Source organism: Channa argus, chromosome 8 (genome assembly GCF_033026475.1).
Source record: "Channa argus isolate prfri chromosome 8, Channa argus male v1.0, whole genome shotgun sequence".
NCBI lineage: Eukaryota > Metazoa > Chordata > Actinopteri > Anabantiformes > Channidae > Channa > Channa argus.
The window spans coordinates 24,066,097-24,089,899 of NC_090204.1; the positions used below are offsets into that span (position 1 = coordinate 24,066,097).

General features: G+C 41.4%; 1 protein-coding gene across 1 annotated transcript; it reads right to left on the minus strand.

Moving 5' to 3' along the window:
- Positions 1–13,647: 13,647 nt before the first annotated feature.
- Positions 13,648–23,589, minus strand: LOC137132011 (mucin-2-like). The gene is made up of 4 exons (XM_067514014.1): positions 23,422–23,589; positions 22,960–23,061; positions 22,714–22,881; positions 13,648–22,342 (listed from the first exon to the last, which is right to left on the minus strand). Exons 1-4 carry the CDS (start codon positions 23,468–23,470, stop codon positions 15,276–15,278), a joined length of 7,386 nt encoding a protein of 2,461 aa, XP_067370115.1. The 5' UTR covers positions 23,471–23,589; the 3' UTR covers positions 13,648–15,275.
- Between the last annotated feature and the right edge of the window lie 214 nt (positions 23,590–23,803).

Here is a 23,803-nt window from a genome sequence, read left to right on the forward strand (position 1 = left end):
ATGAATAAAGGATGAAGGTTCAGATGAAAGTTTCTGCTTTTATTTTCTGGTTTTAATCTTCATTTACCAAACAACATAATCACGACTTGGGACCTTTTGTATCCAATATTACATGTGCGAAAGTATTGGGACACAGCTTTTAGGCTTAGTGTGATTCTGTTTGGTGAAGGATCAACAGGTACTTGTTATAAAATGTTCAGCTGGGTTTAGAGAACTTGAATGTGCTTTGCATTTTGATTTCTCCCTCATAATCACACATTTATTAATTAATTAGAGTTATAGACAGTCATATTTCATACTTCCCCCTCAGCATCAAAAAAACATTTCAGCATCACAAGGACTTATGTAAAGGGTTTGCCAATAGCTGGAGTTTAGCGAAGGAACTTTCTTTTTTCACTTTTGATTTGTTTCCTTTAAAAAAGAGACAAGTGCTGTGTCCTGAAGTGTGTAAAGCAGGTAACACAACAAAGTGGGCATAATTAAATGATCTCTCCACTTCCTGAGCCACAGCCACCCCATCAACATTTGTCATGGCAGCTCTCTCTCCACCATGAACACAACACAGTGAGCTTGTAGTACGGTACTATATTAAACCCCAAAGTTTTATTACATTTTTTTCAGAAGGATGTTATAACTTTACGCAATTACATTTGACTGTGACCCGTCTTGTTGTCTTGTTAAACGTTTAACATGAATCATCCATGGTTTAGTTTTGTGCCATCACACGACACATCTTACCAAATAAAGCAGTTTAGACTGCGTTGTTTTGTTGATGCTCTCTGGCAACATTGCCACACCTGCATCCTCTATTTTTACCCCTCTAATAGTCTATTGACTCTAACTTTTACGTCACCTTTTATTATTGTGACAAAACAGATCAAGGCTTTCACACATTCAATCACTCACACCTGGTTCCACTCTGTGTCCACACACCTTATCAAGTCTCCAGCACATAAACACCATGTTGGGTTTCGCTCTCGTTAATGCACCACGGCAGTGAGGTTTTCTGTAGTGTTTTGGTTTGTGCTTTGGTCAAGGTTTCACGTTCATGTCTTGGTCCAATGTTCACCTTGTACGCCTGCTCTTACTGATGTTACTGTCACAATTCTCACAGAAATGTATTTTGTAGCACCTCAGGTGATTACTTTCACCTGTTCCCCTCTTTATTTAAACCTAGTCCTCCTCACTGTTCATCACCAGTTTGTCTTTTTTTTTTTTCCTGTTTGTTGGTCAGTATCGTTCACCTGTGTGAAACTTTCGTTATCCCTGGGGAAACCTACTGGTTGTTCTCTGATCCCCTGAAGTCCGAGGTTCGGTTTTTCTGTTTGGATATCTTGTTTAACTCATTGGATTTGTAGATTATGTTTCAGTATTTAAGTTTGGTCCTTTGTTTGTCCCTTTTCTTGTTTAGCATTTGATTCCAAAAGTGCAAAGGGAAGAATTAAGTCAGTGGCCAGAATCTGTTGTGACTGTTCCTTTTCTACATATGAAAAAAAAAAAACACCATGACTGATTCTTTGCATTTATTTTTTTTGCAACAGGTTAATCCTGTTATAAGAAAACCCTTCCCTGAAAAACGTTTGGATGGCATCATATTGCACAATCCATCAATCAATGCTGTTTATCCATCAGCATTAATGGAGCTTTAACAGATGTGAAAGAAGACATTTAGAAAATGTAAAAAATGAAGTGCACAAGAATTTCCGCAACATTTCCATCTAAGAAGAAATTCCAGTGTAGCACTTAACTGCAGATTACCACAACTGGTTTACTGTCAATCTTCACATTATCATATTACAAGTCACAGCATTCAACTAAATTACAAGATGATATTTAACCCAGAATTAATATGTCTAGAAGATGTGTACTAATGGAAATGCACAAAGAAATTAGTAATTACCCCAAATATATTTTTCCAACATGATTAATAATGTGTTTTAATTACAGTGTGACTTTTTTAATGATGGCGCTTTTTAGAAAAGAGGAACAAATACAGAGCAGGTAAAAACAAAAATGCAAGAAGCAGGTAATGTAGTGGAGACAGTTATACTCATGATTATAAGGCAGGAAGGTAGAGCTGTTGTCCACCAATCTCGCAGTTGTTGGTTCAACCAAAAAGGAAAGTGCCATTGTCACTGAGTTCACCGCAGTGTTTTCCCTTAGGGCTGCTACCTGTACATGGCACGACTCAAAAAAAATATGCAGTTCATTGCACCTTTATGACATTTAATCATATGCTACAAACAAAAAAGTACAGTAGAACTCAATATCAATTTCATATCTTTTATAAAAGTTCATTTTTTTTAACTAACTGGCTTCCTGATTTACACACATACTGTAATTCTAAGAGATATGAAGAATCTAAGTGTGGATGATGATGTGATGGTTACATGATTATTATACATGATTAATATGCAGTGTTGTTACCAATTGGGAAGTTGTTAAATAATAAATAAATAGTAAAATGCTTTGATCAATCTCATTTTTTTACAGTTGTCTAATACAGTTGTCACTCATTAAATGGGCAAAAAAGGCTTTTAGTCATTGCTCAAAAAACTGTAAAACCATACTTTTTAAAAAATGCTGATAGTGTAGCTCATCACATTTCTGCCAGCACTAGTGGCACTAGTTATACTAGCAGCACTACGTTAGGACTACTAGTAGCAGAACTAGTGCCACAATGAGATAACTAGTTGCAGAAAATATTAGGGTGTGATTAGATTTGTACAATGAGGGCACAGAAGTTGGTGTCTGATTCACAGCTTAGGCAGTTAAGAGGAACATTAATTAACTTTTTTGCACCTCTTACTGTTGTGAATTGACGTTAGACATTCTGAAACTAATTTAAATTTAGGAAAACTTTATTCATATTTGACTCGATTAGCAATTCAGTGGAAAAACGGCAACACTTAATCTGCTCTAGATTACCCAAAACAAAATTATTTCAGATTTCTGAAACCTTTTTTTAATTTTTCACACATTTTTTTAAAGATGTAGACCACTTAGACCAGGCTCATATTAAGAATGAGGAATAATGACAATAATACTGTAAGGCTGAAGACACACGCAGGAAGGTAAGAGTCTACTTGACTCTGTGAAATTTATTTACAGGGATTTATACAAACAGCTGTTCAAATTGATTTGGGAATATGTGGAAAAGCTTTTACACCAGGCCTTATACACATGAAGCCCCTCCTACAAAGGCAAAGCACTACTAATTGACACAATATATTAGTTATATTTTATAGAAACAATATAAACTTTATTAATATCTTAATCTTATTTATTTCATCTGGGAGGTTTAACAATAAATATTATTAAGGGCACTTTTAAGACTATTTTCTGATAAAATCCCCAAACTCCCCTCTGTTTCACCCCAGGTTGGTACAGTCCAATTTCCCCCTGCTATAAAAACCTGTCAGACCTCCTGTCTCCAGACTTCCTGTTTGATAGTCAGGACCTTTGACCTGTTGGTAGATGTGGTGGAGCCCACACCCCATTTGGTGAGTATGACATTGACGATGGTTTTTAGAAGATGTCTTTATAGGGTCATCTGGTACCTTCAATCTGTCCACACAACTAAACAAACACAAGTCCATTCTGCCAGCTAGATGGTAAAACCAATAGAGTTGGTTGTACTAGTGCGTGATAACAAATTTGCATCTATTCTCTAAAGGGCATTAACCCCATGACAAATACATGTTATATTTATAGCCAAAACACTCAAGGTCAATCTCAAGAGTTTTTACTGAGGAAAAACAAAGTGTTTTGAAATTTCATCGGTTTATTCTCTCGGTTAAGCCGGTTAAGATGTGTTGTTACACAAAGCTAGATGCTAATGTTAGCGCACTAAAACATATCATGGCTTTCACACATGCAAGCACTCACACCTGGTTCCACTCTGTCTCCACACACTTTATTAAGTCTCCAGCACATGAACACCATCCACTCCATTCATTCTGTGCCAAAGTTGTTCTCCTTCATGTTCCTGTTTCAGATGTTCACCTTGGGTTTCGCTCTCGTTAATGCACCACGGGACTGAGGTTTTCTGTAGTGTTTTGGTTTGTGCTTCGGTCAAGGTTTCACGTTCATGTCTTGGTCCAATGTTCACCTTGTAGGCCTGCTCTTACTGATGTTACTATCAAGATTCATTGTCACAGACATTTATTTTGTAGCACCTCAGCTCAACTTCCTGTTCCTACTCTTTTTGGTTTCCTCACTCATCTTGTTAATCATGATTATTTTCACGTGTTCCCCTCTTTATTTAAACCTAGTCCTCCCCACTGTTCATCACCAGTTTGACTTTTTTTTTTGTTTGTTTCTGTTTGTTTGTCAGTAACGTTCACCTGTATAAACCTTTTGTTAGTCCGGAGGAAACCTACTGGTTGTTCTCTGATGTCCGGTAGTCTGAAGTTTGTTTTTTCTGTTTGGATATCTTGTTTTTTCTTAGTTTTGTAGATTATGTTTCAGTATTTAAGTTTGGTCCTTTGTTTGTCCCTTTTTCTTGTTTACCATTTGATTCCAAAAGTGCAAAGGGAGGAATTAAATCAGTGGCCAGAATCTGAGTAATATACAGATTTTGGAGCAATATGACGCCATCCAAAGGGTTTTTCAGGGAAGCGTTTTCTTAACGGGATTAAAAATGCAAAAAATCAGTCGTGGTGTTTTTTTGTTTTTTTTTAATATGTCGAAAAGACATTTGGAAAATGTAAAAAGTGAAGTGCACAAGAATTTACGCAACATTTCCAACTAAGAAGAAATTCCAGTGTAGCACTTAACTGCAGATTACCACACCTGGATGACTGTCAATCTCGACGTAATCATACTACAAGTCACAGCATTCAACTAAATTACAAGATGATAATTAACCCAGAATTAATATGTCTAGAATATGTGTACTAATGGAAATGCACGAAGAAATTATTAATTACCCCAATTATATTTTTCCAACATGATTAATAATGTGTTTTAATTACAGTCTGACTTTTTTAATGATGGAGCCTTTTAGAAAAGAGGAACAAATACAGAGCAGGTAAAAACAAAAATGCAACAAGCAAGTAATGTAGTGGAGACATAGTTATACTCATGATTATGACGCAGGAAGGTAGAGCTGTTGTCCACCAATCTCACAGCTCTCACAATCCCCGGCTCCTCTGGTCACACGTCAAAGTGTCCTTGAGCAAGACACTGAACCCCAACATAGTTGCTCCCGGTGAGTGTTTACCAACGTCATAGCAGCTCCGCCACCGGTGTATGAGTGTGTGTGTGATTGTGAGTGTGAATGAGTGAATAAGAAGCAGTGTAAAGCGCTTTGAGTGCCAATAGGTAGAAAAGCGCTATGTAAGTGCAGAACATTTACCATTTATGAGGACTTTAAAGTTCATTTTCTAAATTAATCATTGCCTGCAAACACCATACAGACCCTAAAACCAACACTAATCTTCTCTAATCAGGTTTGGCTTTTGTCAGCGTGCAGACTGGAAGTATGAAGGAGCATGGAGCAGTATAGAAGCTGCTAAAGGGGTTGGATTGAACCAAAAAGGAAAGTGCCACTGTCACTGAGTTCACCACAGTGTTTTCCCTTAGGGCTGCTACCTGTTCATGGCATGACTCAAAAAAAAAAAAAAAAAATGCAGTTCATTGCACCTTTATCACATTTAATTATATGCTGGCACTTATACAGATGGAGCTTAAACGGGTAAGACAGGTTTATTGGAGTATCAACAAAAAAAGTACAGTACAAACATCCATATCTTTTATAAATGTTTTTTTTTTTACTTTATTTTGTTTGACTAACTGGCTTCCTGATGTACACACATACTGTAATGCAAAGAGATATGAAGAATCCAAGTGTGGATGATGATGTGATGTTTAGTAACCTGGTTACATGATTATTATATATGATTAATATGTTGTTTAAAGTTGTTGTTACCAATTGGGAAGTTGCTTTGATTCATCTAATTTTTTTACCCCATTTCTTTCTTCCACTGTCATACAGTTGTCTAATACATTTCATTGTAATACAGTTCATTGTAATACAGGTCATTGCTAAAAAAAACTGTAAAACCATAATTGTGGTTCTGATAAATGCTGATACTTTAGCTTTGTTACACAAAGCCAGATGCTAATGTATAATGTTAACATAGCTTATTGAAAAATGTCTTTGAAACTTGCAAGAGATGTTTGTGATGTGGACAGTCATTGCCGAACCAAAATGTAGGTTTCTGAATCCTACAGATAGTAGATAAGCTAACCTGAGTAGCTTTATTAGCAGGGCTTCAACAGTTAATCTTAACACTTCAGTTTATCGATGTTTCCCCAACTTCACTTCCTGTTTTCAGCTTTTATTTTGTAGCCCCTCAGCCCTAAATCCTGTATTTAATCTCGTTATTCATCATTAGCACTGATTATTTTCACCTGCACCCCGTGTATTTAAACCCTGTCAGGTCTTCTCATGCTCCTGGACAGCAAACCTCCTTCCTGTCTCCTGTCTTTGGACTCTCTTTTTTTTTTTTAAAAAGCTATTTTTGGTCTTGAGTACTTGTAGTGACGGGGCTTTCTGAAACTTTGAGCCAGTTGATTCAGAAAATGGTCCAGTGTTTTGAAACATTTGAATCACCGATGTGGGGACATCAGCTGGAAAAATGGTAATTCAAATACTGATCTTTGAAGAATTGCTAGATTTTTGAACTGCACATTTTAGCGGGGGTTTACAGATAGATAAGGGGGAAAAAATCTCAGGAGTTTTTATTGAGAGAAACAAAGTGTTTTAAAATTGGATCCGTTTTTTTTCTCTTAAAAAATAAAGCCAGATGCTGACTGCAAATTATGCGTTTTACTAAGTTGGGTTGCACCAAACCAAAGTGGCCTCGTTCTGTTTCGTGCTCCTTCCATTTTTCAAATAAATCTCCAAATATTTTCTCTTCTTTTCTGCCTATTTCTTTTTCACAAACCCACAAAATCCGGACATTTTGAGGGGTTTTTATAGCGTCTGTGAGTGAGACCGCTTCACATCTTGTGAGCTTCAAACAACCATTATTACTGATTGGGGATCAGCCGGAACTCATTGGAACAGTCCTGTAGGGACTTGGCAACAGTTCCGTGCAAGATTCACCATAGGGTTCGGCCCCTGGCGGCGAGCCGCTCAAATTTGTAAACGTTTCACGAAACGATTCCGCGAGACCCACGTCACAAGGTCACGTTGATACAGGCTTCAAAGCAGTGTTTCGAAACGCAAGTGTCGTAAATGTTCTGAAGCGCTCGACGCGCCGTTTCGTGTGTGGATGTATCCGGTTTCCCCAATTTTACCGGCTGTAACGCTGCGTTTTAGTTTATTGCTTCTCACTCCTGTATTTAGGTTTATGTCCTTGGTGCCGGTACCAAGCCGGGACAAAGGGGCAGGGTTGCGACAGGAAGGGCATCCAGCGTCAAAACTGCCAAATCAGCGTTCTGCCGGTGCGACCCCTGAAGGGACAAGCTGAAAGCCATTTATGTATTTAATCAATGAAAAGAGTTGGGCATCAGACAGTAAAAGAGTAATTTGAAACCAGTCCATTTGTAACTTTATTGTTTTCTGTATATTAATATGGTTCTCTTGCCTTTTTGCAAAGGATAGTGACTCCGGACAGTGACTTCTGTCACCACCAGCAACACAAAAGAAGCCAAGGTCTGAAACTATACATATTACAAATATATATATATATATATATACCCCCCCCCCTTTTTTTTTTTTGGTGAGCAACCTATTGACAAGATCCGGCTCTAATCAGACAGAGCACATGCTTTTGTTTTGTCTGGATTTGGATCTGAGGATGACTGGCAGACCACCGTATGTACATTTGCAGCATGGTGTGTCAGACAGAACGGTGAGACCTAAACCTAAGAATAACATATAGCACATAGCGTATGCAGTCCAGTGCAGTGAGGAGTGTTCAGAGCTCTACAATGGAGAAACCAAACAGCCTCTACACAAGAAGATGGTCCAGCACCGGAGAAGCAACACCTCAGGACCAGAATCAGCAGTGCACCTACACCAGAAGGACAAAGGACACTATTTTGAGGATGACAATGTCCCAATTTTGGACATAAACAGATGGTATGAGAGAGTAATATATGACACTGTTTATGTTCACATGGAGAATCCTTCTCTCAGCAGAAGAGGAGGCCTCAGGCTCAACCTGTCTCCCATTTTTCCATCCATCCCCAGGAAGTTCAAGACCACTTCACACATCCACCTAGAGGAACACACCTAACTATCTCCATCTTAGGGGTTCAGGGAGTTGGGGATGTAATCTTCATGACTCCACCCTGCTCCCACCTTAACGAGCTTATTCAGGCCAGGGTGGAACAAAGGCTACTCTGGAGGAAATAACTGGGTTCACAAGCCACTTTTATTCAGACTGAAGAAGCTGCTTGGATAAGTAGCAAAACGTTAGTAACCAAGGAAAAGACAGAAGTCCAGTTGAAATTATTCAGTTTTCTGATAGATCTGCCGTAGTTCGATGTATCAGTAAAGGTGATGAGTCTGAACACAGGGCTGTTGTAGATTAACTTGTCACATGGTGTTGGCCGAACCATCTGCAGCTCAATGTGGCAAAGACAAAGGGACTGTTGGTGGATCTGAGGAGGCCCAAGGCACTGGTGGCTCCAGTTTCTATCCAGGGTCACAGTGAACATTGAAGCCCTCCACAAAAGGGCCAGAGCTGCCTCTCTTTTCTGAGGAGGCTCCGATGCTTTAAGATTTGTTGAACCATGCTGAGGATGATTAGAGTCTGTGGTTGCCAGTGGGATTGTGTTGTTGTGTGCTGGGGCACTGAAAGCTGCAGACACTACCAGCCTCAACAAACAATTGGATGATGAAAACACACTATTGACGTTGGGCACTTTTCTGCTCAGAGTTGAACTTGAATCAACTGTTAAGGTTAAAATTATGATCGGCTGTGCCCTTTTTATTTTAATTCAAAAACATGACTGTGGTGGTTTGAGTCCAAAGCTGCTAAATGAGTCTACAGATTGTAGATACTAGACAGAGCCACTCTAGGACTAACCTGAGATGTGAGGTCTGAAGACCAGTGTCTTCCACTGTTCCAAATATCACATATATGTCTAGAGTGCAGCAAAAATTTGAAAGATGTGCCATTTAAAACTGAACAGCATAGGCATAGTGTGTGTGAAATAATGGGTAAATCAAAATGGGGTGTCACATCTGGAAAATGATTTCAAAGGTTTTAAACATAAGTTTAGAAATATTTTGGGAGATAATAAACTATATTGTATTTGTTCAGTGTTAAATAAAATGTTAAATCTTTAACTTAGTCATAAACAAACAATTATAAACAGTTGGAAAAAACTCCATCCTATGCAGTAATAATCTGCATAGTACAACTGCTAGAACAATTCTATTGTGACAAAATATACAGTATGAAACCAGCTTAAATGCACATAACATTTATGTATTTATAATGAGATTGATTTATTTCAGCTTCAGGTTTTTTCAGTTCCTCTTGTGCTGAAAGTTCAGACCACCTTGTCACTCTGGCAGGCGATGGTTGGTCTCACAAACATCACAACACCACTAGTTGTGAAGTCTACTTCATTTGTGGGATTACAGTCCACTTCCATGTTTGGCTTTCAGATACAATAAAGATGCAATTGCTGCATTTGGTCACTAGATGCCAGCAATAGATGGGGGATCTTCAAACATGTTATCATGAGCCGCTTCAATTCTTTCTCCAGTGTGACTAGATTTTTGTTTTAAACTTCTATTTGACAGAATCTAAATGTGACTTTTGACATTTAAGTCTTATGTGCTTGGTGATTAAAAGATCAATTTAACAACAGGTGTGAACAAATTTTGAGATATGTATCGAACGGATCTGTTGGACCCCCAGGGCAGCAGAGTATTAGTAAATATTTCACATTAGTTCAGACACTATAAGTAAGTGTAAAGCATGTGCTCCATAATGTCTCTGTACTGCACAATTTGAAAGTTGTAATTTAACCACTTTTTTTAAGTGCACATCTATTTGTTTTACGTAGAGTATAGACTGTATTTTACCATATAGAAATTATGGTGTTTAAACATGCCCCCCCCCCTTTTTTTTTTGTGGCACAGCAATGTGATATAAATGGAAGTAGTCATGTTAAGTGAGTGGTTGTATCTGTTCCACTGAGGTGGTGTTAAGTCCTCAGTGATGTTAATTAATTATTCTATTTTAGTATTATAGAAAGCAGCACATTATTGGAGAGCTACTGACACATTGACTTGCAAGGAAGGGTGGAGCTACACAATTAAAGATTAATGGGAACTATTATGACATGCTTGTGGTTGCAAATTACTTTAATAGTTATTGTTTGTGTCTTTAAACTAATTGGGGAATACTCTCATCCACGCTTTCCAAACTACACATCAATCACTGGACTGAAAACTAACAGTTTGTGAACAGTTGGTACATCATCTATCATCTAAACAGCACTTGCTGTGTGAGATAGACCAAGACCCTGAGAAAGGAAATCACACACCCTGGACTCCATTTGTTTAAGCTCCCACAATCAGGCGCAAGTTGTAGAACCTTTAGTACTAGTATCCTTAATAGTGCAAGTAGTATTCTTTAGTAGTACTCTTTGTATCTCTATAGTTAACTGTGTTCCTCTGTTGTATTTAGGCTGATATCACTGCTATTTCAAATTTTTATCTTTATGTGCTTTCATAATAACAAAGGTTTTACATCAGGAACCTTTATTTATGCGAGTGCCACACTGACCCTGGCTGTTGTCCTCTAGCTGGGGACAGTAAGAAGCTCTAACAATTGCCAATAGGTTGTAATGTGTGTCTCTGTGTTAGTCATGTGATGAACTGGTGACCTGTACACGGTGCACAGTCTCTGGTGTACTGAAAGCTGGCCTGCAATTGTTTCCATCAGGATAAGTAGTTAAAATGATGGTTAATTTCCACTCTGTGCATGATGCTGTAAACTTCCCCATATGCTAATGAGCACAGGTTCTACAACTCTTCTCTTTAAGCAGCCTCACTGTTTTTGAGATGATCTGCAAAATGTTTGACATCTGCACAGTTGGGATTCAGTATCACAAGCGCAGCTAGTTTAGCTAGACGCATCATGCAGTGTAGAAATAGCACTGTCGGCTGATCTCATGCAAACCTGTGACAGTAATTCAGAATAATAGAAGCAGCTGGTTTCACATTACATTTCATACATGTAACTCAAAGTGGGAGATTGCTCGAGTAAGAAGCAGCCTCACTCGATGACTTCAGTGCGTAATCAGCTCAGAAGGAGATGTGCATCTACTTTAAAAAACTTCTATTACTCGACTATAACGGCAGTCATATGATAGAAATGTTATCAACACGCCCATATGCTAACTTCTAACCGCCCCGACAATTCAGGACAGAGGAGTGTGCTACACGTATGGGCTCACGCACATAATACAGATATTAAGGGCTTCGAAGGTGAAAATCCCGATAACGTCGGCAGCATCTCACTCTGACATTTGCATTCACACACACACACCTTCCTGACAAAGTCAGGAGAATGTCAGTATTCCAGTGCATATCTGAAAGGGGTGTACCGTCAAACCATTTGGAAATAATAAACATGGACTACAGCTAGTGACTAAACATTTATGAATGTCACAAACAATTTCTTAAGTTCAGGCATAAAGGATCTGGGTTTGGGGCATGTCGGGTCCGCCCAGAGAGGGAGAGGATGTCACTAAATATAGAATATGCCTGAAGTATTCTTCGTTCTATTTCATCCAGCCAAGCTGCTTTGCCTCACCTCATGTGTATGTGGTGCGAGGGCTTTGTCTCAGGTGTCAAAACACTGGGTTCATCACTGTCTGTGCCAAACCGGGCAAAGAAGCTGCTCAGTTTTCGAGCCAAGCTGGTGGTGTTGCCAAGAGTTTTAGGCTGTAAATTGCTGCCCTTTTGTAGCTTAGCACGAGCTGGATGCCTTCCTACAAAGGTTAGAGGTATTAAAGAAGTTTTCCTAATCCAGTAATTTAGTTTACAACTAAATCAGAATTGGCACAATTCAATTTTAAACTTTATAACTAAATTGTATTTAGTGGTAGCAAAATTTAACCAGTCTCTCCATGATTCTTTCTGAATCCATGGGAGAAAATAATGTCATGGCAAATCCTCAATTTGGGAGGTTTTTTGTTATTATAATTAGTTACCAAAACCAAGAAACAAAGGACTTTGCCTTATTCTCAACTATGTGAAAAGTTTGAAACAACACAAAAGGTACAGCCGGCATGTCCGAGATAAAAGCCATCAAGTTATTTACAGCAGGTACAGCGAAACACTAATTTACTTTATCTAATACAAAGAAAATGTTTGTGCGGGGGTGGATGTTTCTGTGTTAATGTTTTTATACCAAACATGTAATAATGGCATTCTGGAAATTGGCATTCTGGAAATTATAACCTCTAATACAAATATATTACATAATGTAGCTAATACACGTAAACGTGCACATTATAGTTGGAGTCATAGCTAAATTTGGGTATCACTTGGTTAAAGTAGGTGTGTTAGTGCCCTGCTCTTGATATGCTGAATTACAGGTTAATCACTTAATGTTGTGGACAATTTCACGTATTGCTGGATGTACTGGTTCAGGTCAATTAGAGTTTCTTGCTCCAGCTGTGATTTGTCACGATTTACATCTTGTACTCTCTCTGTCTTTATCATATTTGATCTGAGGTTGACTTATGTTCACCCTTCAGTCTGAAACTCACTCACTCTCACCTGGCTCCACTTGGTTGATTGCTCTTTCACCTGGGTTCCTCAAACCATCCGCTATATTTAGTTTCTCTAGTTTCCATCACCAATAGTTGTTTTAGTTTCAATTGTTTGCGCACTGTTTCGCATTTTCCACTTATATTTTGTTACTCTGCCCTGGTTTCCCTTTTTAATATAATATGTTTAGCTGCCTGTGCACCAGAGGATGAGTCCCTTCTTTAGCACCTTAATTTAAGTTCTGCACTGAATGGTAAATGTGCAGACTTTTCTACGTCATCTGTATCCACAGCAACTGACACTGCTTCTCGTTTACCAACTTGCACTCAAAATCACACACATATTCTAGCGTGAGTCATTAGATTCTGGATATTTCATGGTACTATAAAGGAGGCCCAGGACCTAGTGACATCACAATTGGTTGTGGTAAATGTGCATCAGAGCATCCAACCTCACCTGTGATCCAGGGTGTGATAAGAACTAAACCAGACCATCATTTTCCCCAGGGGACAACAAATGTGAGAGGATCTGTCGTAAACTCTTTATCCGTAAATGAACGACTTGCAGTAGTTGCATGAATCTAGTGCGTTACTTTTATAAATACTATAATTAAAAATTTTACAAGTGATTAAAACTGCCTGAAAATTGATTTGAATAAATGTACTTTGTTACTTACCATCACTAGTTGATTTGTACGTCCCTCACAATTGACCATTTCTTTGTCACCTTTTGGTTGTGTTTTGACCTCTATATGGAAGGTAAGCGCTGTTATCTTTGTATTACTGAAGTGGGCATAGAATAATAATTTGAACCAGCTTTAGCTTTAGCTTTTTTGTTGTCACTGTAAGACTATGTTGCTACAGCTGCTGTTGTTTATTACTCATTAATCTTCGTCGATGATGTAACACATGAGGGCAGAAGCAAAATGAACTCAGAGGTCGACAGAAACATTTGATCTGCCAATTAAAAGAAATATGCAACCCAAGTGATTGGGAGATCCTTTATCATGCAGCGAGATCATAACCCAAAACACACAAAGAGCTTCATCAGAGGCAAGAAGTGGAAGGTTTTCTAGAGCATTTTACCTGCTAAAGAGGGGATTGAAGGGAGGAACCCCCAATACAAACAACAACTGACGAGGCTGTAGTGAAAGCCTGGAAAAGCATCACAATAGAAAGCAAACGTTTGTTGATGTCAGTGCGTCAGAGGTTTGATGCAGTTATTGCAAGCAAAGGATTTGCAACTAAATATAAAGACTTATTCACTTCTATCTATTTTAAGTGTATGTGTTCCAATACTTTTGCTCTCATAAAAGAATGGGTGGGTTCAAACAAAAGGTGCCATGTTCTAAGTTGTGCATCAGATCCAGATGTAAATACCTGCAAAAAAAAGCTGAAATGTTGATCTCTTGTCTCATATTTAGCTTTTGATGTCAAACCCAAGTGTTTTCAGTCTACAGCAAAAATAAGGGAATTGTCCTCATTGTTCCATTACTTTTGGAGGGGAGTGTATTTCCACTATTTTCTGTTGTGACACCTCTTTGCATGGTATCAGGAAAACAATCAGGCTTTGTGATTCATCATGTAGTTACTTTAGGTGTGGTTCTTTCACCTCTGCTGTTTTCATAATAAACATCCTGTCTATTTTTCCTTTCACATTTTCTTTCTGTAGAGCAGCTTAGACATCCTACATAAGTTACTACACTAAATGAACAGAGAATAAGTTTTGATATTCTATTCATATTTAAATTGGTTTTCCTTTTTCAGCTTTGTTCAGTTACATATTTTTCGTTTTAATCTGTTTTTTTTTTTTCAAGCACTTGTTCACTGGCACACTTCTGAAATGTGAAATTCAGTGCTTTGCCATGTTTTATAGATCAGATTATGCATCTGTTAATCATGAAAATAAATGCCAAATGAATCCGTGCTTTCTAGTTTCTCCATTGCAAGGATATGTTGCTTTTGTGTGCTCACTAATCAGAATCTTATTTAAATTAGGAACTGATTGTTAAGCAAACAATTTTGTTGAATATGTTCCTTCTCTAGAGAATTACATGTTAACTGTTTAATTAAAAAAATATATCAGGTTAATCATGCCAGCAAATAGTGCCATGTTCAATTATGCAGTTACAATATTTTTACTACACAGCAGATATATTTTAACATATATAAATTAAAAAATGCATGAAAAGGTGTCACTAGTCAAAGGCATTAAAGATATAGAAGTAAGTACAAACCTACAGACTAAACAAAGGATGTTTTCACATATTTGATGTCCACAAAACAAAGAAAATAATAAATAAGTATTCCCCTCTGCTCATACATGTAGTAAAAGTGTCATCATTCTACCTTGTATTCGCACAGAATCCCTTCCCTTTCTAAAGAAAGATGGATATTTCAGCCCCTGTAAATACTGACTTAAATTAACAATAAGCAGTAAATACAAGTCGTAATTTCAAATGCTTTTTTCAGAAGCTTTTACTGGCTTCATAGTTCATTTATCCATTTTTTTCTGTATTCTAATAGAGAATAAAAACAAGAGGTCCAATCAGCACGTGAAAAACACCTATTCTGACACAACAGGCATCACTGGTAGTAACTTTAGTTGTAGCAGATTGTGTTGCTGAGGCAGAGGTTGTGGTTGGAGCTACAGTTGTTGGAACAGAGCTTGTTGAAGCTGAAGTTGTGGTTGGAGCAGAGGTTGTAGTTGGAGCAGACGTTGCGGTTAAAACAGAAATGGTTGTGGATGGAACAGAGGTTGCTATGGTTGAAGCTGATGTTGTGGTTGAAGCTGAGGTGGTTGAAACTGATGTTGTGGTTGAAGCAGAGGTTGGTGTTGAAGCAGAGGTTGTTGTGGTTGAAGCAGAGGTTGTTGTGGTTGGAGCAGAGGTTGTTGTGGCTGGAGCAGAGGTTGTGGCTGGAGCAGAGGTGGTTTTGGTTGAAGCAGAGGTGGTTGTGGTTGAAGCAGAGGTTGTTGTGGTTGAAGCAGAGGTTGTTGTGGTTGGAGCAGAGGTTGTGGCTGGAGCAGAGGTTGTGGTTGAAGCAGAGGTTGTAGGAGCAGAAGTTGTGGTTGGAGCAAAGGTTGTGGAAGGAGCAGAGGTTGTGGATGGAGCAGTGAGTGTTACTGGAGAAGCTGTTGTTGATGCAGTATTTGTTGCAGCAGCTGTTGTGGGTGGATCAACAGTGGTTGGAGCAGAGGTGGTGGACTGAGCAGCAGTTGTAGCAGTGGTTGTAGTTGAAGAGGCAGTTGTTGACGCTGGATTTGCTGAAGCAGAGATGGAGGATGGTCCAGTGGTTGTTGTTGAAACAACAGTTGTTTGAGCAGAGGTTGTAAATGGAGCAGAGGTTGTAGTTGGAGCAGAGGTTGTGGATGTAGCAGAGGCTGTGGTTGAAGATGTGGTTGTGGTTGAAGCAGAGGTGGTTGTGGTTGAAGCAGAGGTTGTAGTTGGAGCAGAGGTTGTGGCTGGAGCAGAGGTTGTAGTTGGAGCAGAGGTTGTGGATGTAGCAGAGGTTGTAGTTGGAGCAGAGTTTGTTGATGGAGCAGAGGTTGTGGTTGAAGCAGACGTTGTGGTTGAAGCAGAGGTGGTTGTGGTTGAAGCAAAGGTTGTGTTTGAAGCAGAGGTGGTTGTGGTTGAAGCAGAGGTTGTTGTGGTTGGAGCAGAGGTTTTCATTGAAGCAGAAGTTGTTGTTGTTGGAGCAGAGTTTGTTGTGGCTGGAGCAGAGGTTGTGGTTGAAGCAGAGGTTGGTGTTGAAGCAGAGGTGGTTGTGGTTGAAGTAGAGGTGGTTGTGGTTGGAGCAGAGTTGGTTGTGGTTGGAGCAGAGTTTGTTGTGCCTGGAGCAGAAGTTGTAGGAGCAGAAGTGGTAGTTGGAGAAGAGTTTGTTGTGGATGGAGCAGAGGTTGTGATTGGAACAGACGTTGTGGATGGATCAGTGAGTGTTACTGGAGCAGCTGTTGTTGATGCAGTATTTGTTGCAGCAGCTGTTGTGGGTGGAGCAACAGTGGTTGGAGCAAAGGTGGTGGACTGAGCAGCAGTTGTAGCAGTGGTTGTAGTTGAAGAGGCAGTTGTTGACGCTGGATTTGTTGAAGCAGAGATGCAGGATGGTGCAGTGGTTGTTGTTGGAACAACAGTTGTTTGAGCAGAGGTTGTAAATGGAGCAGAGGTTGTAGTTGGAGCAGAGGTTGTGGATGTAGCAGAGGTTATGGATGGAGCAGAGGTTGTAGTGGCAGCAGAGGTTGTGGTTTTGGCTGGAACAAAGGTTGTGGTTGGAGCAGAGGTTGTAGATGGAGCAGAGGTTGTTGTTGAAGCTGAGGTTGTGGTTGAAGCAGAGGTGGTTTCCATTGAAGCAGAGGTTGTTGTGGTCGGAGCAGAGTTTGTTGTGGCTGGAGCAGAGTTTGTGGTTGAAGCAGAGGTTGTAGGAGCAGAAGTTGTAGTTGGAGCAGACGTTGTGGATGGAGCAGAGGTTGTGATTGGAACAGAGGTTGTAGTTGGAGCAGAAGTTGTAGTTGCAGCAGCAGATGTGGATGGAGCAGTGGGTGTTATTGGAGAAGCTGTTGTTGATATAGTATTTGTTTCAGCAGCTTTTGTGGGTGGAGCAACAGTGGTTGAAGCAGGGGTTCTGGTTGAAACAGAGGTTATGGATGGAGCAGAGGTTGTTGTTGTTGTTGCAGCGGAGGTGGTTAAAGCAGTGGTGGTTGTGGCTGGAGCAGAGGTGGTTGTGGTTGGAGCAGAGGTTGTTGTTGAAGCAGAGGTTGCAGTTAGAGCAAAGGTTGTTGTTGTTGAAGCAGGTGCTGCAGATGGAGCAAATGTTGAAACAAAGGTTGTGGTTGAAGCAGAGGTTGTGGTTGAAACAGAAGTAGTAGTTGGAGCAGAGGTTGTAGTTGTCGTTGAAGCAGAAGTTGTGGCTGGAGCAGAAGTTGTACATGGAGCAGAGGTTGTAGTTGGAGCAGAGGTTGTAGTTGCAGCAGCAGTTGTGGGTGGAGCAGAGGTGGTTGTGGGTGGAGCAGAGGTTGTTGTTGAAGCAGAGGTTGCGGTTGGAGCAAAAGTTGTTGTTGTTGAAGCAGATGTTGCAGATGGAGCAAATGTTGAGGCAGAGGTTGTGGTTGAAACAGAAGTAGTAGTTGGAGCAGAGGTTGTAGTTGTCGTTGAAGAAGAAGTTGTGGCTGGAGCAGAGGTTGTACATGGAGCAGAGGTTGTAGTTGGAGCAGAGGTTGTAGTTGCAGCAGCAGTTGTGGATGGAGCAGAGGTGGTTGTGGGTGGAGCAGAGGTTGTTGTTGAAGCAGAGGTTGAAGTTGGAGCAAAGGTTGTTGTTGTTGCAGCAGATGTTGCAGATGGAGCAAATGTTGAGGCAGAGGTTGTGGTTGAAGCAGTGGGTATTATTGGAGAAGCTGTTGTTGATGCAGTATTTGTTTCAGCAGCTTTTGTGGGTGGAGCAACAGTGTTTGAAGCAGAGGTTGTGGTTGAAGCAGAGGTTGTGGTTGAAGCAGAGGTTATGGATGGAGCAGAGGTTATGGATGGAGCAGAGGTTGTTGTTGTCGTTGGACCAGAGGTGGTTAAAGCAGTGGTGGTTGTGGCTGGAGCAGAGGTGGTTGTGGGTGAAGAAGAGGTGGTTGTGGGTGGAGCAGAGGTTGTGGGTGAAACAAAGGTGGTTTTCATTGAAGTAGAGTTTGTTGTGGCTGGAGCAGAGGTGGTTGTGGTTAAAACAGAGGTTGTAGGAGCAGAAATTGTCGAAACAGAAGTTGTAGTTGGAGCAGAGGTTGTAGTTGCCGGTGAAGCAGAGGTTGTGGCTGGAGCAGAAGTTTTAGTAGGAGCAGCAGTTGTGGATGGTGCAGTGGTTGTTGTTGGAACAACAGTTGTTTGTGCAGAGGTGGTGGACTGAGCAGAGGTTGTAAATGGAGCAGAGGTTGTAGTTGCAGCAGCAGTTTTGGATGGAGCAGTGAGTGTTATTGGAGAAGCTGTTGTTGATGCAGTATTTGTTTCAGCAGCTTTTGTGGGTGGAGCAACAGTGGTTAAAGTAGACTTTGTGGTTAAAGCAGAGGTTATGGATGGAGCAGAGGTTGTTGTTGTCGTTGGAGCGGAGGTGGTTAAAGCAGAGGTGGTTGTGGCTGGAGCAGAGGTGGTTGTGGTTGGAGCACAGGTGGTTGTGGGTGGAGCAGAGCTTGTTTTGGTTGGAGCAGAGGTTGTTGTTGAAGCAGAGGTTGCAGTTGGAGCAAATGTTGTTGTTGGAGCAGAGGTTGTGGTTAAAGCAGAGGTTGTAGTTGGAGCATAGGTTGTGGTTGGAGAAGAAGTTTTATTTGGAGCAGCAGTTGTGGATGGTGCAGTGGTTATTGTTGGAACAACAGTTGTTGGAGCAGATGTGGTGGACTGAGCAGTGGTTGTAGTTGGAACAGAGGTTGTTGTTGTCGTTGGAGCGGAGGTGGTTAAAGCAGAGGTGGTTTTGGTTGGAGCAGAGGTTGTTGTTGAAGCAGAGGTTGCAGTTGGAGCAAATGTTGTTCTTGAGGCAGAGGTTATGGATGGAGCAGAGGTTGTTGTTGTCGTTGGAGCGGAGGTGGTTAAAGCAGAGGTGGTTGTGGCTGGAGCAGAGGTGGTTGTGGTTGGAGCACAGGTGGTTGTGGGTGGAGCAGAGCTTGTTTTGGTTGGAGCAGAGGTTGTTGTTGAAGCAGAGGTTGCAGTTGGAGCAAATGTTGTTGTTGAAGCAGAGGTTGTGGTTAAAACAGAGGTTGTAGTTGGAGCATAGGTTGTGGTTGGAGAAGAAGTTTTATTTGGAGCAGCAGTTGTGGATGGTGCAGTGGTTGTTGTTGGAACAACAGTTGTTGGAGCAGATGTGGTGGACTGAGCAGTGGTTGTAGTTGGAGCAGAGGTTGTTGTTGTCGTTGGAGCGGAGGTGGTTAAAGCAGAGGTGGTTTTGGTTGGAGCAGAGGTTGTTGTTGAAGCAGAGGTTGCAGTTGGAGCAAATGTTGTTGTTGAGGCAGAGGTTATGGATGGAGCAGAGGTTGTTGTTGTCGTTGGAGTTGAGGTGGTTAAAGCAGAGGTGGTTGTGGCTGGAGCAGAGGTGGTTGTGGGTGGAACAGAGGTGGTTGTGGGTGGAGCAGAGGTGGGTGTTGTTGAAGCAGAGGTTGCAGATGGAGCAAATGTTGTTGTTGAGGCAGAGGTTGTTGTTGAAGCAGAGGTTGCAGTTGGAGCAAAGGTTGTTGTTGTTGACGCAGATGTTGCAGATGGAGCAAATGTTGAGGCAGAGGTTGTGGTTGAAGCAGAAGTTGTAGTTGGAGCAGAGGTTGTAGTTGGAGTAGAAGTTGTAGTTGCAGCAGCAGTTGTGGATGGAGCAGTGGGTGTTATTGGAGAAGCTGTTGTTGATGCAGTATTTGTTTCAGCAGCTTTTGTGGGTGGAGCAACAGTGGTTGAAGCAGAGGTTGTGGTTGAAGCAGAGGTTATGGATAGAGCAGAGGTTGTAGTTGTCGTTGGAGTGGAGGTGGTTAAAGCAGAGGTGGTTGTGGCTGGAGCAGAGGTGGTTGTGGGTGGAGCAGAGGTGGTTGTTGTTGAAGCAGAGGTTGCAGTTGGAGCAAAGGTTGTCGTTGTTGAAGCAAATGTTGCAGATGGAGCAAATGTTGTTAAGGCAGAGGTTGTGGTTGAAGCAGAGGTTGTGGTTGAAACAGAGGTTGTAGGAGCAGAAATTGTGGAAACAGAAGTTGTAGTTGGAGCAGAGGTTGTAGTTGCCGTTGAAGCAGAGGTTGTGGCTGGAGCAGAAGTTTTAGTTGGAGCAGCAGTTGTGCATGGTGCAGTGGTTGTTGTTGGAACAACAGTTGTTGGAGCAGATGTGGTGGACTGAGCAGAGGTTGTGGATGGAGCAGAAGTTGTAGTTGGAGCAGAGGTTGTGGTTGCAGCAGCAGTTGTGGAAGGAGCAACAGTGCTTGAAGCAGAGGTTGTGGTTGAAGCTGAGGTTATGGATGGAGCAGAGGTTGTTGTTGTCGTTGGAGCGGAGGTGGTTAAAGCAGAGGTGGTTGTGGGTGGAGCAGAGGTGGTTGTTGAGGCAGAAGTTGTAGATGGAGCAGAGGTTGTGGCTGGAGCAGAGGTTGTGGTTGAAGCAGAGGTTGTAGTTGGAGCAGAGGTGATTGTGGCTGGAGCAGAGGTTGTGGATGGAGCAGAGATTGTAGTTGGAGCAGAGGTTGTGGATGGAGCAGAAGTTGTAGATGGAGCAGAGGTTGTTGTTGGAGCAGAGGTTTTGGATGGAGCAGAGGTTGTGGTTGGAACAGAGGTTGTAGTTGGAGCATAGGTTGTGGATGGAGCAGAGGTTGTAGTTGGAGCAGAGGTTGTGGATGGAGCAGAGGTTGTAGTTGTGGCTGGAGCAGAGGTTGTAGTTGGAGCAGAGGTTGTGGATGGAGCAGAGGTTGTGGATGGAGCAGACGTGGATGGAGCAGAGGTTGTGGTTGGAGAAGAGGTTGCGGTTGGAGCAGATGTTGTTGGTGTGGTTGTAGCAGAGGTTGTAGTTGTGGTTGAAGCAGAGGTTGTGGTTGGAACAGAGGTTGTAGTTGGAGAAGAGATTGTTGTTGTGGCTGGAGCAGAGGTTGTAGTTGGAGCAGAGGTTGTGGATGGAGCAGACGTGGATGGAGCAGAGGTTGTGGTTGGAGAAGAGGTTGCGGTTGGAGCAGAGGTTGTTGGTGTGGTTGTAGCAGAGGTTGTAGTTGGAGCAGAGGTTGTGGATGGAGCAGAGGTTGTGGATGGAGCAGACGTGGATGGAGCAGAGGTTGTGGTTGGAGCAGAGGTTGTGGTTGGAACAGAGGTTGTAGTTGGAGAAGAGATTGTTGTTGTGGCTGGAACAGAGGTTGTAATTGGAGCAGAGGTTGTGGATGGAGCAGAGGTTGTGGATGGAGCAGAAGTTTTGGATGGAGCAGAGGTTGTGGATGGAGCAGAGGTTGTGGATGGAGCAGACGTGGATGGAGCAGAGGTTGTGGTTGGAGAAGAGGTTGCGGTTGGAGCAGATGTTGTTGGTGTGGTTGTAGCAGAGGTTGTAGTTGTGGTTGAAGCAGAGGTTGTGGTTGGAACAGAGGTTGTAGTTGGAGAAGAGATTGTTGTTGTGGCTGGAGCAGAGGTTGTAGTTGGAGCAGAGGTTGTGGATGGAGCAGAGGTTGTGGATGGAGCAGACGTGGATGGAGCAGAGGTTGTGGTTGGAGAAGAGGTTGCGGTTGGAGCAGAGGTTGTTGGTGTGGTTGTAGCAGAGGTTGTAGTTGGAGCAGAGGTTGTGGATGGAGCAGAGGTTGTGGATGGAGCAGACGTGGATGGAGCAGAGGTTGTGGTTGGAGAAGAGATTGTTGTTGTGGCTGGAACAGAGGTTGTAATTGGAGCAGAGGTTGTGGATGGAGCAGAGGTTGTGGATGGAGCAGAAGTTGTGGATGGAGCAGAGGTTGTGGATGGAGCAGAGGTTGTGGTTGGAGCAGAGGTTGTTGGTGTGAGTAAATTACAAAAACAAATTGGTCCACTGCTGATGGAACCAGCACTTTCCATAAATGTTAGGTTTTTCAGGTTGTCGGCAGCTGCACAGATGTTTGCTGATGCACAGCCAAAGGTTGGAGTTGTACCAGAACTAGTTGTTACTGGAAATGAGAAAAATGTTGGTTCAATATTGTACATCTGTTATGTTATTATCACTTTTTGAACATTTTTAAAATAGCCTGATCTTTTTATCTCTACATTCACTATCTCCTCACTATAGCTGCTATAAATCTTTTGTATTAGAAGAATATAAAAGTAACATGTTCCACAAATGTGAGTAAACCTGCTGAAAATTTGCCCTCAGGTTGAAGTAAATGTACTTGATTACTTTCCGTTACTTTTTGATTACTGCTACATTTTGTCACACATTGGCAGAAAACTCACAGCTCACTTGAAAGCAGCAGGTCTCCACATTTTGACACTGTAATGGTGTTGTGCATTGAGAGGTGAGCACTTGTCCATCTGTACTCACCAGGTAGAGTTTCAGAGTTGCAGTTATCTGTGTTGCAGCACTGAGCAGATGCAGCTGCACCAAAAACACCCAAGTGTGTTGAAAATGTCTGAGAGCCTGTGGTTGGACACAGGGAGGATGACGCACAGGCTTTGTAGATCTGCTTCACAGTAGATTCAGATGAAGTGGCTGCAGAGTCAAAGTGTGTTTTGTTAATATGGACAGAAATGAGCCAGAACGTCACTGAATATGGAAAGATGACATTACCTTGAATGGTAGCTGTTATACACATGGTCTCTGAGGAACATGTGACTGCTGTTGTGTTTGAACACTTTGCATTAGTGCAAGTTTGACACTGAAGTGCTCCAGCTGCAATGGAGACAACACAGTCACTTAGTGACAACAAAGCCACTGTCTGAGTTTTGATAAAAAGGCTGAAAATTCTTCTTGTTCAAAAGATTTTAAAACATTGTGTCGTCGTTGTTTTAAAGATGGTTAAACAATATCAGATACCACATTATATACAGTATGAGACTTAGTATTTTCTAGCTAATTTCTCAGTTTTCTTCTTCTAGTAGTTATGTACTGTACTATGTGGAGTCGTATCTTGTACAGTACTGTGCTTTACCTGCTATTAATTTAGTGGTTGGTTTATAAAAACTGGTTAAACATAGAAGTTAAACTCTGCAGTGTGTGTAGAGACTGTATTGTAGGAAGAAGTCCAGTTACCTGTGCTGGAGAAAGCCCAGATGAGGGTCAGAGAAAGAATCAGCTTCATCGTGATGAACAGGTACTGTAGGTACTGCAGGTACTGCAGGTACTGCAGATGGGTTTTCCTGGACGGTTAAAGCACAACTTGCTCAGTGCTGTAGTTTATATACTGAAAATTATGGGATTGGGTGTGTTTCCATTTTGCAGTGTGACAAGATTGTCACTTGTGCTTTTGTTACCTGAGAAAACCATGATGTCAACAGATTCCACCGCCTTTTTTTCTGTTTCAGCAATAATCACCAGCATAGGTCTGTGCACTGACACACAAAGTGTCCAAGACAAATATGAGAATTTACTGTGCTGAAATGCTGTTTCTTGGAATCTCTGGCTCACATGTTAT

What these genes read in the sequence shown, in the direction of transcription:
- LOC137132011 (XM_067514014.1), bottom strand. Translation starts at nt 23,470, where the DNA reads ATGAAGCTGATTCTTTCTCTGACCCTCATCTGGGCTTTCTCCAGCACA. An exon ending in TATAACAGCTACCATTCAAG is followed by an intron (nt 22,882 to 22,959) that starts GTAATGTCATCT and finishes TTGACTCTGCAG; the next exon opens with CCACTTCATCTGAATCTACT. An exon ending in CAACTCTGAAACTCTACCTG is followed by an intron (nt 22,343 to 22,713) that starts GTGAGTACAGAT and finishes TCTCATTTCCAG; the next exon opens with TAACAACTAGTTCTGGTACA.